General features: G+C 40.9%; 3 protein-coding genes across 4 annotated transcripts in view; 1 reads left to right on the forward strand and 2 right to left on the reverse strand.

The window, feature by feature from the left end:
* Positions 1–5,906, reverse strand: part of LOC124128972 (coiled-coil domain-containing protein 125-like) — a 34,681-nt gene extending 28,775 nt beyond the window's left edge. The window contains exons 1-3 of one of the 2 annotated variants that reach the window (XM_048393586.1): positions 5,235–5,906; positions 4,616–4,680; positions 3,238–3,324 (exon numbers count right to left, since the gene is read on the reverse strand). In XM_048393586.1, coding sequence (XP_048249543.1) covers positions 3,238–3,324; positions 4,616–4,680; positions 5,235–5,712 — 630 coding nt within the window. In that variant the 5' untranslated portion in view covers positions 5,713–5,906. The remainder of the gene's footprint in view (positions 1–3,237; positions 3,325–4,615; positions 4,681–5,234) is intronic. The other variant, XM_048393587.1, reaches the window with a different exon arrangement.
* Positions 5,907–5,979: 73 nt separating this feature from the next.
* Positions 5,980–8,630, forward strand: LOC124136576 (39S ribosomal protein L43, mitochondrial-like). The gene is made up of 3 exons (XM_046502532.2): positions 5,980–6,197; positions 6,522–6,628; positions 8,249–8,630. Exons 1-3 carry the CDS (start codon positions 5,995–5,997, stop codon positions 8,557–8,559), a joined length of 621 nt encoding a protein of 206 aa, XP_046358488.1. The 5' UTR covers positions 5,980–5,994; the 3' UTR covers positions 8,560–8,630.
* Positions 8,631–9,660: 1,030 nt separating this feature from the next.
* LOC124136575 (nucleolar complex protein 3 homolog) overlaps positions 9,661–15,563 on the reverse strand; it is a 28,430-nt gene continuing 22,527 nt past the window's right edge. The window contains exons 16-20 of the mRNA XM_048393588.1: positions 14,751–14,861; positions 13,526–13,654; positions 12,733–12,830; positions 10,501–10,591; positions 9,661–9,805 (exon numbers count right to left, since the gene is read on the reverse strand). Of these exons, the coding sequence (XP_048249545.1) occupies positions 9,701–9,805; positions 10,501–10,591; positions 12,733–12,830; positions 13,526–13,654; positions 14,751–14,861 (534 nt within the window). The 3' untranslated portion in view covers positions 9,661–9,700. The remainder of the gene's footprint in view (positions 9,806–10,500; positions 10,592–12,732; positions 12,831–13,525; positions 13,655–14,750; positions 14,862–15,563) is intronic.

Genomic DNA, 15,563 nt, shown 5'->3' on the forward strand with positions numbered 1-15,563 from the left:
TGAATGGGGAGCGCAAACATTTGATTAGTTTAGGGTCGTGTCAATAGTAGCGTTGTGATGTGACCGAAATCAACTGTGGTGAATGGGGAGTGCAAACATTTGGTTAGTTTAGGGTCGTGTCAATAGTAGCGTTGTGATGTGACAGAAATCAACTATGGTGAGGTGAGGTGAAATTGGGTTTAACGTCGCGTCAAAGAAAATGGCACTTATATAGCGACGTGCAAGCACGCGTGTGTGTGTGTGGCTGCTTGTACTAGTCCGGACTGATGCCGATTTATAGTGCTAGCCCACTGCGATACCATGCCGCAGTTTAACATGAATACCCCACTCAGATACAGTATACTGACTCCGAGCCGACCAGTCCTTGTTTTAGCCCTTTAATGCCGAGCGCCAGACAGGGTAACAACAAATACCATCTTTTAACGTCTTTTGATATGATGCGGCCGGGGATCGAACCCCGTACCTTCCGCTCTCCGGGCGGACGCTCTACCACTAGACCACAGAGGCGGTCTAAATCAACTATGGTGAATGGAGAGTGCAAACATTTGATTAGTTTAGGGTCGTGTCAATAGTAGCGTTGTGATGTGACAGAAATCATCAGAAGAATCCTGAACCAGTGAACACATGCATGAAGGTGATATCAACACCGGGATGCGATATCAACACCAGGATTTGAAATTAACTTCATATTACCTGGTCTTTGATTGTCTAAAATAAGGCGAATACAGTTCGTATCACGATTATAGGGTAACGAATACGAATATCAATTCACAAATACAATAACAAGTCAGTAGCTGATGTATTATTTGTTATATTCAGTGAAACAATAACAGCATAAATTATTTGACATGGTTTGTGAATTATTAATATATTATACATATTGGATGCTGTAATCACACCAGACTCGCACTTAAGTAGGCTTGTCACACTTATTGGGTTGAGTGAGTGAGTATGGTTTAACGCCGCTTTTAGCAATATTCCAGCAATATCACGGCGGGGTACACCATTTAGGGGCTTCACACATTGTACCCTTGTCGGGAATTGAACCCGGGTCTTCGCAGTGACACAGAATGCTTTAACCACTAGGCTACCCGACCACCCCATCACACTTATTGAAATATTAGTATAATGCACTTCACTCAGTAAAAAGAAATCAAACCTGTCTCACATACAAGAGATGTCTTGCCCACATGTTATGTCTATGACTGGCAAACTTGTAAAATAAAGGCTACACTATAACTATTTGATTGTTTGTTTGTTGTTTAATGCCACACTCGGCAATATTCCAGCTATATGAGAGGTCTGTAAATAATCTGGACCAGACAATCTAGCAATCTAGTGATTGACATCATGAGCATCCAGTGGTAGAAACTAACAGTTTTCGTCCACTAGTCCTTATAACGATAACATTTAGCAAAACCCTTAAAAATGGCAAATTTCTACTAGTCCTCATGATACCTTAACTATTGGGAAGTTTGGCAAGGACTTCAGGACTAGTGCTAATGTCTAACGCTGACATCTAGCTACCCAAATGAGATACAATGACATGCATCAACCATGTCAGCGAGTCTGACCACCCGATCCCGTTAGTCGCCTCTTACGACAGGCATATGGCAAGCATGCGTTGCTAAAGACCTACTCTAACCTGGATCTTCACGGGTCTGCACTATAATTAAAACCAAGTTTGAAACCAGAAACCTGCATGTCAGACCTGATCAGTCCAGTAAACATGATGGTCCTGCTTTAAACATGTTCAGGAACAATTGCTGTTAAGACAAATCACTGAACATGTTGAACTCCTACAGAGCTCAAGATAAGCTTCTGGTGTTGTGGGTATTTTACCCATGCATTTTAAAATCATTGGGTATCAGTAATTCTATCTGGGTATTCAAATTTCTGTTACCCACTAGTTTTTACACATGTGGGTATTTAACTTAAATATTTAAAAACACTATTCATCTAGTCCCTGCAAACTGGTGTCGTGTGGGTTCGAGAGCTTTATAGGACTCAAAAATACCACGATACTTCCACAAGAAAGTGTATTGGCAAATGATCAGGACGTAACTGTCATCGTGGAGTTTGGCAAGGTTGACGGAATGCCCGTTTATAATTTCAAAATAAGTTGCTGATTTGCTAATCGAATATGCAGGGTTACTTCACAATATTTTGATGATACACACAAGTTTTATTTTTGAAGTTTATCTGTAATGTTCGTTGCGTATTTGATACGCTTGGATTTTATTTCACTGCGTATTTCTGCATTTCTGATGCATATTTAACAACAAAACGTAAACCAGCCGGATGAAACACATTATTCACTTTAGTCATGTTTGTTGAACAGAAATACAGATCATTTCACCATCTTCATGGGAGATAGACATAATAAACGTCGGTTTTCTTATTTTACGGTTGCGTTTTCTTAAAATTATGGTTGGTTAGTGGGAAAATAAAATAAACATTTCAGATTACTTTTATTCATTCTTTAAATAGCTACGTGAATATGCTGCCATGTCTTAGTTAGGCTTGCCTCATTGTATAACCGATTGTCTTGCAGTTTAACCATGTTAACCTCTAACACAGTCATTTCATTCGTCACCACTCGCCCCTTTCCGTAACCTGCAAAAAGACTCGTCCCCCTATCCATGAATGTTATGTGCGAAAATATGACAAACCAATCAGAATGCGCGTATGAATTCAAGTACTTCGGTCAAAGAATCCCTCAGGAATAATTTTTTATTTTATATATGTCTTGCATCTAAAAATATACCCTAGATACATTTAAATGTGTTCAGTCATACTGAATAAATATTGTAAGCCCCATTGTGTTTTAAAAAGCATCTGGAATATATATGACATGAGAGAAAAAAATGTGAATCATTACGCAACGAGTTGACATTTCTGTTAACTATGCCCGTTTGCGCCAAGACGGAACCCAGTCACAAATATGGCCACCAGAGGGGCACTAGTCCCTGTTCGGCTTGTCCCGGAATAACACGAGTTTGTCACGAATGACAGTCATTTATCATGTTTATGGTGAAATGAAAGTTTGGCCTTTTTCCAATTTCATATTTTTTTAGCAGGTTTACATCCATAATCAAATCGAAAAATCGTCTCACCTATTGACATGATTAAGCTTGATAAGCATGATAAGAGCAATTCACGCTGTGTTGAACAGTGAAACTTTGGCATTTTTGAAGTTTAAAGACATATAAGCATAATTAATTTATGATAACTTACCTGTCGCTTTAAGATAGCAATGGCCATGTATTTTGCATCAAGACGTTTTTGACATGTATCCAGTTCTATCTTCAACTCCTCCACTTCCTTGAAACAAAAATGGATGCCTTATTTAACAAAACAATAGTATCATTAGGCAAAAGCAATTCAATTAATTTCAATTATTTATTAATTAATATCACACAAGCCAGGCAAACCAGTGACTGAAAGCATTAGCAATAATCCACGCCACTGGGATAAGATGACATGCAGTCGTCATGACATGGTCATGAATCAGCCAGGTCACAGTGCCTGACAACTGTTCCTCACTTTGGTTGCTGGTTCTTATAATAAGCATGAGTGAGGGAGTGAGTTGGGTTTAATGCCGCTATTAACAGTATTCCAGTTATATCGCGACGTGTCAGCTTAATGTTGGAGGAAAGCCCGAAGTGATGCAGGTCTCAGACGTTTACCACTTCGGTGAAACCCACGAGTCGGGTATGGTGCTGACAAACCTAGAAACATAATTGGGGCGAACCGGGATTCGAACCCACAATCATAGGTTTCTGGCGTACCCAAGGGACGCAACTCTGCACAGCGAATCGCGGCACCTTAGACGACAGGGCCACCCGTGCCCCCTAAAATAAGCATGAGGTACTGCAGATGCATTGTAGCCTTGAATCTCCACCGGGACCCTCCCTGAGATTGAGTGAATTTTCAGAAATTCAGAGACAGACAATGACCATTGGCCTTTGTACTTCAGTACTTCACAAAAAGGTCAAGCGATGTAGATTGTATTAAGGTACAAGTTTGGTGAAAACCAGGAGCAAAGTATGGTTCCGACAAACCTAAGATCATAATCAGGGTGAATCTTAGATTACAACCCATGATCACAGGATCTTGGCACATCTAAGGGACACAACTCTGCAGAATCTTAAGTTGACACGGCATCTGAGCACACTTATATAATCAGCACAGTTTTTATGACGACTAAAGCAAAATGTAAAAAACATTAATATACACCAAAATATCTTTAAATATTTCTTTACATGTTAAGGGCTAGAGATAGAGTGAGTGAAAGTTATTTTATGCCATGGTCATCAATATAACAGCCAGGCAGTCTGTAAATACATGTCTACCTCTGATAAACCAGTGGTTGGCTGCATTAGCAATGATCTATGTGGCCAGAGTACTCTAGGGACAGTGAACACACATTCAGTGTGATTAAGTTGGTCAACAGATCCCCATCTGCTAGTTGATTCTTTACAGGACAAACATGAAGACACTAGGACTGATTCTACCCCGAGAACATGGGACCCCACAGGATGAGGTGTTTGAAATGATATATATAGTGACATACACAAACATGATAAACATGATAATGATAAAGATTATTTACCTGCAAAGCTTCCAGCAATTTTTTCTCAATTTCTACACTTGTTAACCTTTTACGATTAATATCACCTAAAAAATAATAATCATATGCAAGAACATAAACAATGACATATTAATAATATGGGTACATATGCATTATACCGAACACCAATCTGCCATGTCTGTTTGATGCTACTAATAAAATATTTTGTATCTACTTTGTAACTACCATGCACTGTAAGCATGGTAAGATTTTAGCTTAATACATCTTATAGATACAGTTAAAAACAAGCAAATGTATTTATTTAAATATGAACAACATTTAACATGTGTAATGCAAATCAAAACTGTATTTTTATGGAAAACATGAATCACTCATGTGGGTCTATCGTAATGGAACATTTGTTTACCTTGTTTACAAACAGTTTACCAGCTGTTATCCTACAACCATATTTGTCACAAGTTTGCAAACATATTGATAAAACATTCAACCATAACACATCAATATCTTTAACCATTGTGACCAACATGACCAAGCAGTGTATGTCACTAGGAAAAGCTTGTCATTGTAGTACTATGGTTCTATGAGAGAATTCTAAAATTATCTTTACACATTGTGTGTCCTAATTATACAAGTTACAAACCATCAATTGAATTCACTGATTGTTCTTCAGAGGTAGACAGATCGTGTTTTTTACGAAGGGATCCCAAATTTTGTTCAAACAACTTCCTCTGTTGTCGTAGTGACGTTCCCAAAGGAACATCGGCGTACGTGGGAAAATGTTCATTTCCAGAGGGAGATATGTCACCCGAATCAACTGATCTGCGTTTGGGTTTTGATTTGAACACGAGTGATTTTCGCCTTTCTGGAGTTTGCCTGGACACAGAATCCCTATCGTTTGCTTGGCACGGTTGACTATTCCTCCTAGTGACAGTACTTTCATTGTGCGACGGCGTTACACTGCTAGCACCGTCTGGGAATTCGGGCAAATTCAAACCCTGGAGTATCCCGCCCGGCTTTAGCCCTTCACCCAGTCCCAGGTCACCGCAGACTATACTAAACTTATCGTCTGCTTTGTCGGACATGTCTGCATGCTTTCGGTGACACTCTTCCCTGTCCATGGTGGATGAGCGGACACTGTTCAGTGTTTATTGACTGAGATCAAGTTACATCTCTGATCTGACAGAAATAGGTGTTGTCGTAGCAGCAGGAAACGACCACACTGCTACCGGAAATGAGATCAAGCACCTGCTTCATACAAATATAGTCCACTGGAGATCAAAGTCGGGTGGCTATTTGCGACAGTAAGACAAATAGTTATGAATTGTGTACACGAAGGTGTATTAGTCTCAATGATGATAGTAATGTTTAGTTTAACTTTGAACGTATTTTAGAAATAAGAAATGGCGCTGCGGATTGATATATTATTACTGGGGTCAAGGTCGCATTGTCTGGGAAGGTCACCACATGGCAAAATGACAGGGAGAAGTATTCCAAGTGATTTTGTCAAGAATGTGTTGCAGAATGGCATTGGACGATATGTTTGTCAACTGCAAAGATTGACCGTATCGTTTTGCAAGTCTCACGGCGACAGTAGAGGCGCAAGGTTCATATATGTTGCCTTCATTTGACTTTGTTGATCAGTTTCCAAGTGAATCACAAGATAAAATAGATGATATACCTTTTGCTTTAAAACCAGATATGATCCGCCTTATTAGGGTTATTTAGATCCCCACCAAGCATGCCATTGATTTATATTAAATGTGTTTTTCAGCTGATACATTAAGAGAAAAATGTTGTGGTTCTTTTTAGTGGTTGATTCTTTTTAGTATAGTCTTCTGTCTTGGAATGACTGTTTACATTAAGTAATTAGTTACTTGTTCCAGATCTTCATCATGCCTTTAATAAATATCCATTTTGTTACTTTCAGAGATTTTGTGGAAAATCACATGTTAGACTTCACTAAAAAGAACCCAGGAACAGTTGTGTATCTTAAGCCAAGGCGCCATAGAAACCCAAGACTAGTAGCTGAATACTGTAAGTTCAGTTTGACTGCCAACAGTAATTTATAAATACATGTCATTTTACATTATGTTAACAATGCTGGGCAAATAATATGACTATGAATTGGTGCTTCATATGGATTGTTATTATGTCACCAGAGCTCCAGATAAGCTGCGTATCTGCGTAAAATATGCATCGGAAATGCCGAAATACGCAGTAAAATAAAATCCAAGCGTATCACATACGCAACGAACATTACAGATAAGCTACTAAATATAACTTGTGTGTATCATCAAAATATTGTGAAGTAACCCTGCGTATTCAAATAGCAAATCAGCAACTTATTTTGAAATTATAAACGGGCATTCCGTCAACCTTGCCAAACTCCACGATGACAGTTACATCACGATCATTTGCCATCACACTTTCTTGTGGAAGTATCGTGGTATTTTTGAGTCCTATAAAGCTCTCGAACCCACACGACACCAGTTTGCAGGGACTAGATAAATAGTGTTTTTAAATATTTAACTTAAATACCCACATGTGTAAAAACTAGTGGGTAACAGAAATTTGAATACCCGGATAGAATTACTGATACCCAATGATTTTAAAATGCATGGGTAAAATACCCACAACACCAAAAGCTTATCTGGAGCTCTGGTCACTTGTCTCTGGAAATGTGTTGTTGTCTCGTTTGTAGGCTGTCAACATTTCTACAATTCATGAAATCTATAATTTGTACTTGACAATCACTTGATATTACTAACGGTACATAAATTGTCCCTCCTACCATCTTCCTAACTAACCTATCACTTCAAACATTGTTTTCAATGTTATATGAATCATAAGATGAAATATTTGCATTTACGATTATGGATGTGTTTGGAGGATCAAAGTATGACATGAAACACATCAGTTATATACCGGTATATTAACAAAAATTGACAGTGTTTCCATTGTACATGTTGTATATTCTTGTCAGCTTGTGTGATATTTTCTTCTGATTGTTTTCCTCTGATTGTCCACAGCTGTCAATATTCTTGTGTGATGTTTTCTTCTGATTGTCCACAGCTGCCTAAAAATGTTGATGAAAAGACTTGTCCTAATTTTTCAAGTTTGTGCACATTATCTCTGTGCTTAGTTCGGGAAGAGGTCACCTAATTTGCAGTATTGTGTCCATTAAGCATGCCAGAATCCTGTGATCATGTGTTGAAATCACATAATTACCCTGATTATGATTCTTGTTTCGTCATCGCTGCACGATGAACATGGGTTAAACCAATACACGTCAAATAAAGTCATTTGAGCTTTCCTCCCACATTAAACTTAAAACATACGTAACTGTAACACCCGACTCACTCGCTCATTTTGCATAGCAGGCCTGATGGGTTCAGAGGTCCAAAAATTCATAGTTGCATCCCTTTTCCATGCAAGGATCTGATGATGCATATCATTCACATAATTATCAATTGCTCATCCAAAACAGAACCAATACTAAAGTACAAAAGAGTATTTGAGGTGTTGACATTGGCTTTTTCTCCTATTGCCATGATATAAGTGCAACAGCATTGCATTCAAATCACTTGCATATTATTCTTAACATCACTTTCATGTGCTTTCACGTAATCAAGGTAACTGCGCTTCATGTTTCAGTGAATGGGAGGACGGAAACACTCAACATCCGCAACATGCCTCAAGACGAGATCTGTAAGTGGGTGGAACATTTCAGAACAAGGTCAGGTGTGCAGGTTGTCCGACTGCGAAAACAGTGGCACACAGAGACGCCTTCAATTCAGGGTGTGTGGTCGCCTTTCACAAACAGAGACTCAGAGTTGAATGTGACCGAGTTTCCTGATGCAGAACTGTCAAAGGCCATCAGTGCACCCACAGCCACGGACAGAGTTCTTGCGATGGCGAGAGAGATAGGTGTTAAGAAACATGAGCCTTTAAGTGAAAAGGAATAGAAGAAATTTGTGCAAGTTGTGTGTATGGCATAGTGTGAATGTGTTCAGTCAATAAATCAAATTCTTATAAATATTGTTCTTTTTTCTCACATACATACTTTCTGATTAGCAGCAGCATTATTAGATCTGAGGGGGCACTGGGGGCCAAGTCGTCTTAAGTGTCACAAACCACATGAAAACGTGTATTTTTTTACATTTTTGAAACTAGATCAATTAGCATGCTCATTAAATTAAACAATGATATATTGTGATATAAGTTCAGACTCCATTTCCAATTTTCTTCACTCAAAGAGTGGAGTTGGGTTTTTATCAGGGCATGTCCAAGGGACACAACTCTGCACAGCAAACTGTGGCTCCTAAGATGACTGGCCACTTTAAACAAGGAATACACCATACATAATTTGCAGTTAGGTCAAGTGTGTCCACAAACTGTGGGCGTCAAGCAGGTTGCCATGGCAATCCCCTATTTTCATGCTAGGAACTCCTCAATACTTCCCAGTCCCCAGGACTTAAGATGAGCTTCACCTCAGGACAAATCCTTGAATCAAGCAATTTTTGTCAGGAAATATTTTAGTCCTGGCAAGTATTGCTTGGACATCAACATGCCTACAAAGCTACACTATCATTACCATGCAGGATTTGTTAATTAATTACTTTAAAATCATCAGTATTTTCTGTAGTTTCACTGGGATCAATAACAGGGTTTCACAATATTTGTTGTACTGACTTGTGAAACTTGATAATGGTTTGACCACGAGAACACTGCATAGAAGTGATCTGACATTTACGAATATATCATATTGCTGGAATATTGCTGAGTGAAAACAAAGTCTTTCTGTATGAGTATGGTTTTACGCCGCTTTTAGCAATATTCCAGCAATATCACAGTTGGGGACACCAGAAATGGGCTTCACACATTGTACCCATGTCGGGAATCAAACCCGGGTTTTCGGCGAGATGAGCTAACGCATTAACCACTAGGCTACCTGACCGCCCCCTTTCTGTATGAGGTTCACTGATTGTGGGAGGTTACACTCCGTGTCATGCACATCTGGCTCGCCCATCACTTATTTCTGACTCTCACAATACACAAAAGCAGGGCATGTGTTATGGTTTATTTACATTAGGTACAAGCGAGGTGTTATCCGATGTCCATCATGTCTTCACCGGGCAGGTCGGGCACAGCAGCACACTGTTTCTCCATGTAGCTCTGCAGCTCCTCACTGTGGAACCGTGGTGGCTGGAACTGAAAGCAACGGATCTTTGTAAAAAAACTGTCATGTTTACCTCTGCTTGTAGAATAGTTTGTTAAAGGTGATAAATACACCACAGGGAATAACCCAAACATGTCACAAATCATAATGATGCTGAGATTAAAAACAGAAGCAGCCCCGTCATGGCCATTTCCTCAAAGCTAAATGCTGAATCTTGACCAAAACATGTTTCCAAAAATACTAGTAAAAAAACTCTTTCCCTCGGAACAAGGACATGCTGGATGTCTTGAAAATAAATTTGTTGTTTGTCTCCTTTCAGTGAAATAGGACCCGTGAAGATCCAGGGTAGAATTGGTCTTCTGCAACCCATGCTTGCAGAAAAAGGCGACTATACTTGTCTAAGAGGTGACTAACGGGATTAGGTGGTCAGGCTTGCTGTCTTGGTTGATGCATGTCATCGACCCCAATTGCGTGGATCGATGCTCATGATATCAATCACTAGATTGTCTGGTCCAGACTAGATTATTTACAGACCGCCGTCATACAGCTGGAATATTGCTGAGTGAGGTGTAAAACAACAAATCAACCAACCAATCAGTGAAATAGATTGCATGTCTTAAAGACATGGCTCTAAAGAAATCCCAGACCAATCTGAATATCAAATGGTTTGTTCCAAGAAAGGGTTTCATTAACTAACTACCAAGCTTTTTCTTAATGAACTACCAACCTTTTTCTTTTTTGTTTTCACTTGTGCAGGTATAGATGTGTCTAGGATGTGCTGGGTCAAGTCGTAGCGCCTGTACAGGTCTTTCGGAGCTCTGTAAATAGATACAGTACAGTCTCATGTTATACATCTTAAACTTATACAGATGAGAAAGATGGTGTCACTGTAGGTGTTGGGGGTGTGATACCCTTCCCCCTCGGCAACTGATTCTCACCGCTCCTTGGTTCCAGGGATGATGAAGCTCAAAGTACAAGTCAGATTTGTTGCTCAAAGTCCATTTATTGTATTGAAAGATCGTAACACAGCTCGTTACAACATGACTTGTTTATTCAAGATCTAGACTCGAAACTGCTGTTTCTACCATCTCTGTTACATCCTCATAACCTACCCAGGTATCCTAGCAACATGTACCAAACATTTGATCACTTACCATTACTTACCAGTTACTTAACAACATTAGAAGTTCCCCACACTGACAGTGTCTACATTCGTTACTACTCCCTGGTATCTAGAGTTATCTCCCTTTGACAGTAAGCACTTGTCACGAACAGTAGACAGAATTCTTGAATATTACACACAGTAGTTCCTCAGATGTGTTTCTGATGCTGACATATATACACAACACATACCTAGGGGATGCATTGAAGAGCCTGATAGTACTTCTTATCAACTTTTAACTCTGTAACATTTTCTGATTCCAACTTTCAACATACAGAAAGAATCTCTCTGGTCAGCAGTGGGTGTCGGGACTCTGCTCCACTCTCGGACAACTAACAAAATACCATCAACGATAATTTTAGCTCCTCCCACCAAAATAATATTTGACATCATGCAAAATGAATTGTAACACTGTTCTCAGGAGTAACTAATTTCAATTCCCTCACTTGTAGATTCAGTCAGTGCTGTCAGACTCTTCATGCCTGAGATAACTCAGTTAACTGACAAAGTTCATCCGTTTATAAAACATCGGTCAAGCGTACATAGAATGAAAAATGAATACTATGTCAGGTTGGTAGGCCTCAGTAAACCCTTAATCATGCCATTCCAATCAAGCAGTAGTTCTTACAATATTTGGTCACGTCAAGACTGACCATATTTATGCCTGATTGAGAAAATGTAACTCCCAGCCTAGTGTGCCAAGGGTGGAAAGTGGACTTTCATGGTGAGTAATCTCCCTTGCCTCAGGAAGATGTCACAAGCCTGAAGAGTGATAACATACAGGGAAGGTCCCTAAAAAGCCTGAAATTCTAAGGGCCCTTAGGACACCTTCCACATCAGACAAACTGACCTGGGCAAGTGCCAAGTTGCATCCCTGAGTTTATAATAAGCTTCATGTATCTAATGCACCAAATCCACGCCCTGAAGCATGCACAACTGGTCAATGAAACAATGTGCACTCAATTTTCTTTCTCAGCTCCCTGGGGAGTATACAACCCAAGCTGCCTGTGAGGCACTAGAAGGTTAACAATCATCATCTCATCCTACTGGGTACCCATTCACTGCTGGGTGAACAGAGAGGCATATTTAAGTGCTTCAGTGTGGGGCATGACCCAACTCCTAGCAACTCTCAGGATAAACTGCTTGACATGGTCACCCATCCAATTTCTCTCCACTACCGACGCTGCTTACCTTCACTTGACTTGTGACCTGTGCACTGTACCCAGGACCACATGCCACCGCAGTTGAATACAGTCACCCATACAACTACTAATAATAGGCCATTTATATTGCTCATATTTCCACACCACTCAGGGGCATGCTCAAAGTGCTATTATTACCCCAGTCACTGGATCAGTGTGCGCTCAACAATCATTTTCAGCTCCCTGGGGAGTATACTACACCCCAAGCTGTGTGTTAGGCGCAAGAAGGTTAACAACCACGTTGCCCGCTCATCCTGCTGGGCAAACAGAGGCACATTTCGAAGTCACTTGCCCAAGGACACACCACATGTGTTGACTGTGCTTCAGTGTGGGGCAGGACCACAGCTCTACAAACTCTCAGGAGCCAAGCTGACGAACAGGTCACCCATCCAAGGACTCTCCACGACCGATATTGCTTAACTTCACTGATTTGTTACCTGTTCGCTGTACACAGGACCACGTGCTATCGTACCTCACATCACAAGATTAGAAGCCCGACACACAAGTCAGGACTTCACCAACCAATCCCCTGATGTTCCTCCCAGCATGGCCTGCTCCCTGTAATCCCCCAGGGGCAGCTGTTCATGAGACTTACACTCTGGCCAGATTCGTCGCCAACTGGCCCTCCCCTGTAGACGGCGCCATGCGACTGATGTGAGCTGTGTACTGACGGACGACCGGGTGAAAGTGGTGCTGAAACAACCAAGACAATCTCAATCCAACAATAGATGGCATACAGTGATCCAAATACTGAAAACAACACCTGTACCCATCATCCACCAGATTCCACGTGCCGTGATGGATGACTCAGGAACATAGGCTCTGTATCTCAGAGTTTGATACCTTTTTTGGTAACCTGAGGACTAAGGAAGACAACAAAAAACATGCTTTAACTGAAAGGTGTTTGCATTAGGACACCCTTTTTTCATCTTATGTTTCACTAATTTAATCCAGCTTTGCCACACAAGGTCAGTCGAAATAAAAATAAAAAATTTAATTATTTATTAATATATAAAATCATTCTGCTGTGGAGTTGCAGGTGGCCTCTTGAATCACTAATAGCGATGTATACATGGGATTTACATATAACATTTTATATTGTATAAGAGGTTCTATATTAGTAGTGGGAGACACAATAAAAATAAATATTTTTAAGTTTAATTTATTTCTTAGAGTAGGGGCGAAGAGCCAGTGAAATGAAAAATAAAAAGTGTGGCCTTACACAGATGCAGCCCCATTCATACCTTTTCCTGAATGTCCCCAAACTGTCACACCAGAAAACATGCATCATGAACCCTTCTAACTTGGTAACTGTGAGTTTGATGCATGAGGGTAAGCATGCACCTGTAGGAACGTCATAGACAACCACACCCATGAGAGCCACTCACCTGTAGAAGTGTCAGCTCCCACACAACAGTGTTCTGGGCATTGCAGTGTTCAGGGTCCTCGATGTCTGGGCGGAACACTCCACTCCCCTCAGCCTCATTGTCAAACAGCCGGTCCGTGCAGGGGAAGCCCTGCGAGAAGTGACACATAGATGCAGTTTATCTCTGTGTTATACAGTCTGTAGGCTACCAACCTATGTGATTTCGCCATACAGTCAAGGCCCAGAAATCTAATACACCACATTAAGTTGGACATTTAACAGCCAGGATCTGTTCCATCTAGGGCTGGGACGAGTCCAAATTTACTACCCGGGTACCCAACCCCCTATTACCCGACCCTACCCAGGTACCCACTGTAGGTCTCAAGAGATATAAAATGTCCGATTGGGAATTTTTTTTACCACAGCACTTGCAAAACGTATTTTGATACATGTATCATACACTGACGTTGACTTAAGTTATATCTTTATTCAACCATATGAAAAATCAGAAGGAATGGGTGCATAGTCAGAAGTGACTTGTAGTGTAACCATAGAGTTCCAGATAGTTTTTGCCATTAAACAATATATCACATGACTAACCACGGGCCCGGGTAGTCCTGTGGGTACCCGAGTTACCCGTCTCAGCCCTAGTTCCATCTTATTAAAATCAGATCTTTTACTCTGATATGATACATCTCTGCATGAAGATCGGACACTAAAGAAGGTCTTCTATGAAGGGCTCATCAGATCTTGACACAGAAAGGTCTTATGTCGAAGTCAAAGATCTGATGTTAATGAGATTGGGATTTGCGTTCAGATCCCAGAATCACTGATAATGACCCTTGACAAATCGGCCCCATCCTGAAATGCAATTGTCTACGACCTCACTTCGATCTGTGGTCCTGTGTTATAGTCACCAGGCTGCCTGTGGTTGAGTGTTAGCTCACCAGGCTGCCTGTGGCCAAGTTTTAGCTAACCTGGCTGCAAGTGGTCGAGTGTTATCTCACCTGGCTGCAAGTGGTCAAGTGTTAGCTCATTTGGCTGCCTGTGGTCAAGTGTTAGCTCACCTGGGTACCTGTGGCTCAGTGTTAGCTCACCTGGCTACCTGTGGTCAAGTGTTACCTCACCTAGCTGCAAGTGGTAGAGTGATAGCTCACCTGGCTGCCTGTGGTAGAGTGATAGCTCACCTGGCTGCCTGTGGTTGAGTGTTAGCTCACCTGGCTGCCTGTGGTTGAGTGTTAGCTCACCTGAATGAGTCCCCGGATGGTGGAGAGGAGTCCGAGCACCGAGTGGGGCATCTGCTGCAGCGTCAGTGTGCTCAGCCTCTTCATGTACGACAAGATCCTCTGCTGGGACACCTACACAACATCAGTGATACATGAACACATGTCCAGTGCCCCCTCAACAGAGCCATCTAGGAGCCACAACTGTCCTAACTCCCAAACCATGACACAGGTTTATAACAGTCTAATGCTAAGATCACTTTGTGTAACCAGGCCCTGATTGGTATCATGCGTCTCCACAGAGATGCTGTCAATACATTGGTCATACACAGATGTATGCACAACCAACAAACTCCTCAGGTCTGTGGACCCTTGGGCAGTATCATGTGTCTTACATCATCTTTGTGTGGACACAGTTTTAAGAAAGTTTACCTGTTAGTCTTAAGATATGGTCTGGACAAACACACCATATGAGTCAAAATCAAACTTGTTGCCATGGAAATTGACAAAAATAAAAATCCCCAAATAGCAAAAGGCACCACATCAGGATCTGTTTGATATATCTGCCAAGGTTTGTTGAAAGATATTGAACGGTTTTCGTTACGCTCCAGAAGCAAAATGATTCCGGGCGGACGGAAAGAAGAGGCATCGACAACATCCACTCACATTATATGCCAGGGGGATAACAAGGAAACAACACGTACATTGCACACATGGCAATATATTCGGCTACCTTTTGAAGCACAAGTTTTTTCCCACCTAACATCTGTTGGCCAAGAAATTCAAAATGCTGGTCTTTAGACAAAAAGAGTGAGTGAGTGAGTTTGGTTTAACGCT

Source organism: Haliotis rufescens, unplaced genomic scaffold, assembly GCF_023055435.1.
Source record: "Haliotis rufescens isolate VD_foot unplaced genomic scaffold, xgHalRufe1.0.p SCAF_12, whole genome shotgun sequence".
Taxonomy (NCBI): Eukaryota; Metazoa; Mollusca; class Gastropoda; order Lepetellida; family Haliotidae; genus Haliotis; species Haliotis rufescens.

What these genes read in the sequence shown, in the direction of transcription:
- LOC124136576 (XM_046502532.2), top strand. Translation starts at nt 5,995, where the DNA reads ATGGCGCTGCGGATTGATATATTATTACTGGGGTCAAGGTCGCATTGT. An exon ending in GGCGACAGTAGAGGCGCAAG is followed by an intron (nt 6,198 to 6,521) that starts GTTCATATATGT and finishes TGTTACTTTCAG; the next exon opens with AGATTTTGTGGAAAATCACA. An exon ending in AAGACTAGTAGCTGAATACT is followed by an intron (nt 6,629 to 8,248) that starts GTAAGTTCAGTT and finishes TTCATGTTTCAG; the next exon opens with TGAATGGGAGGACGGAAACA.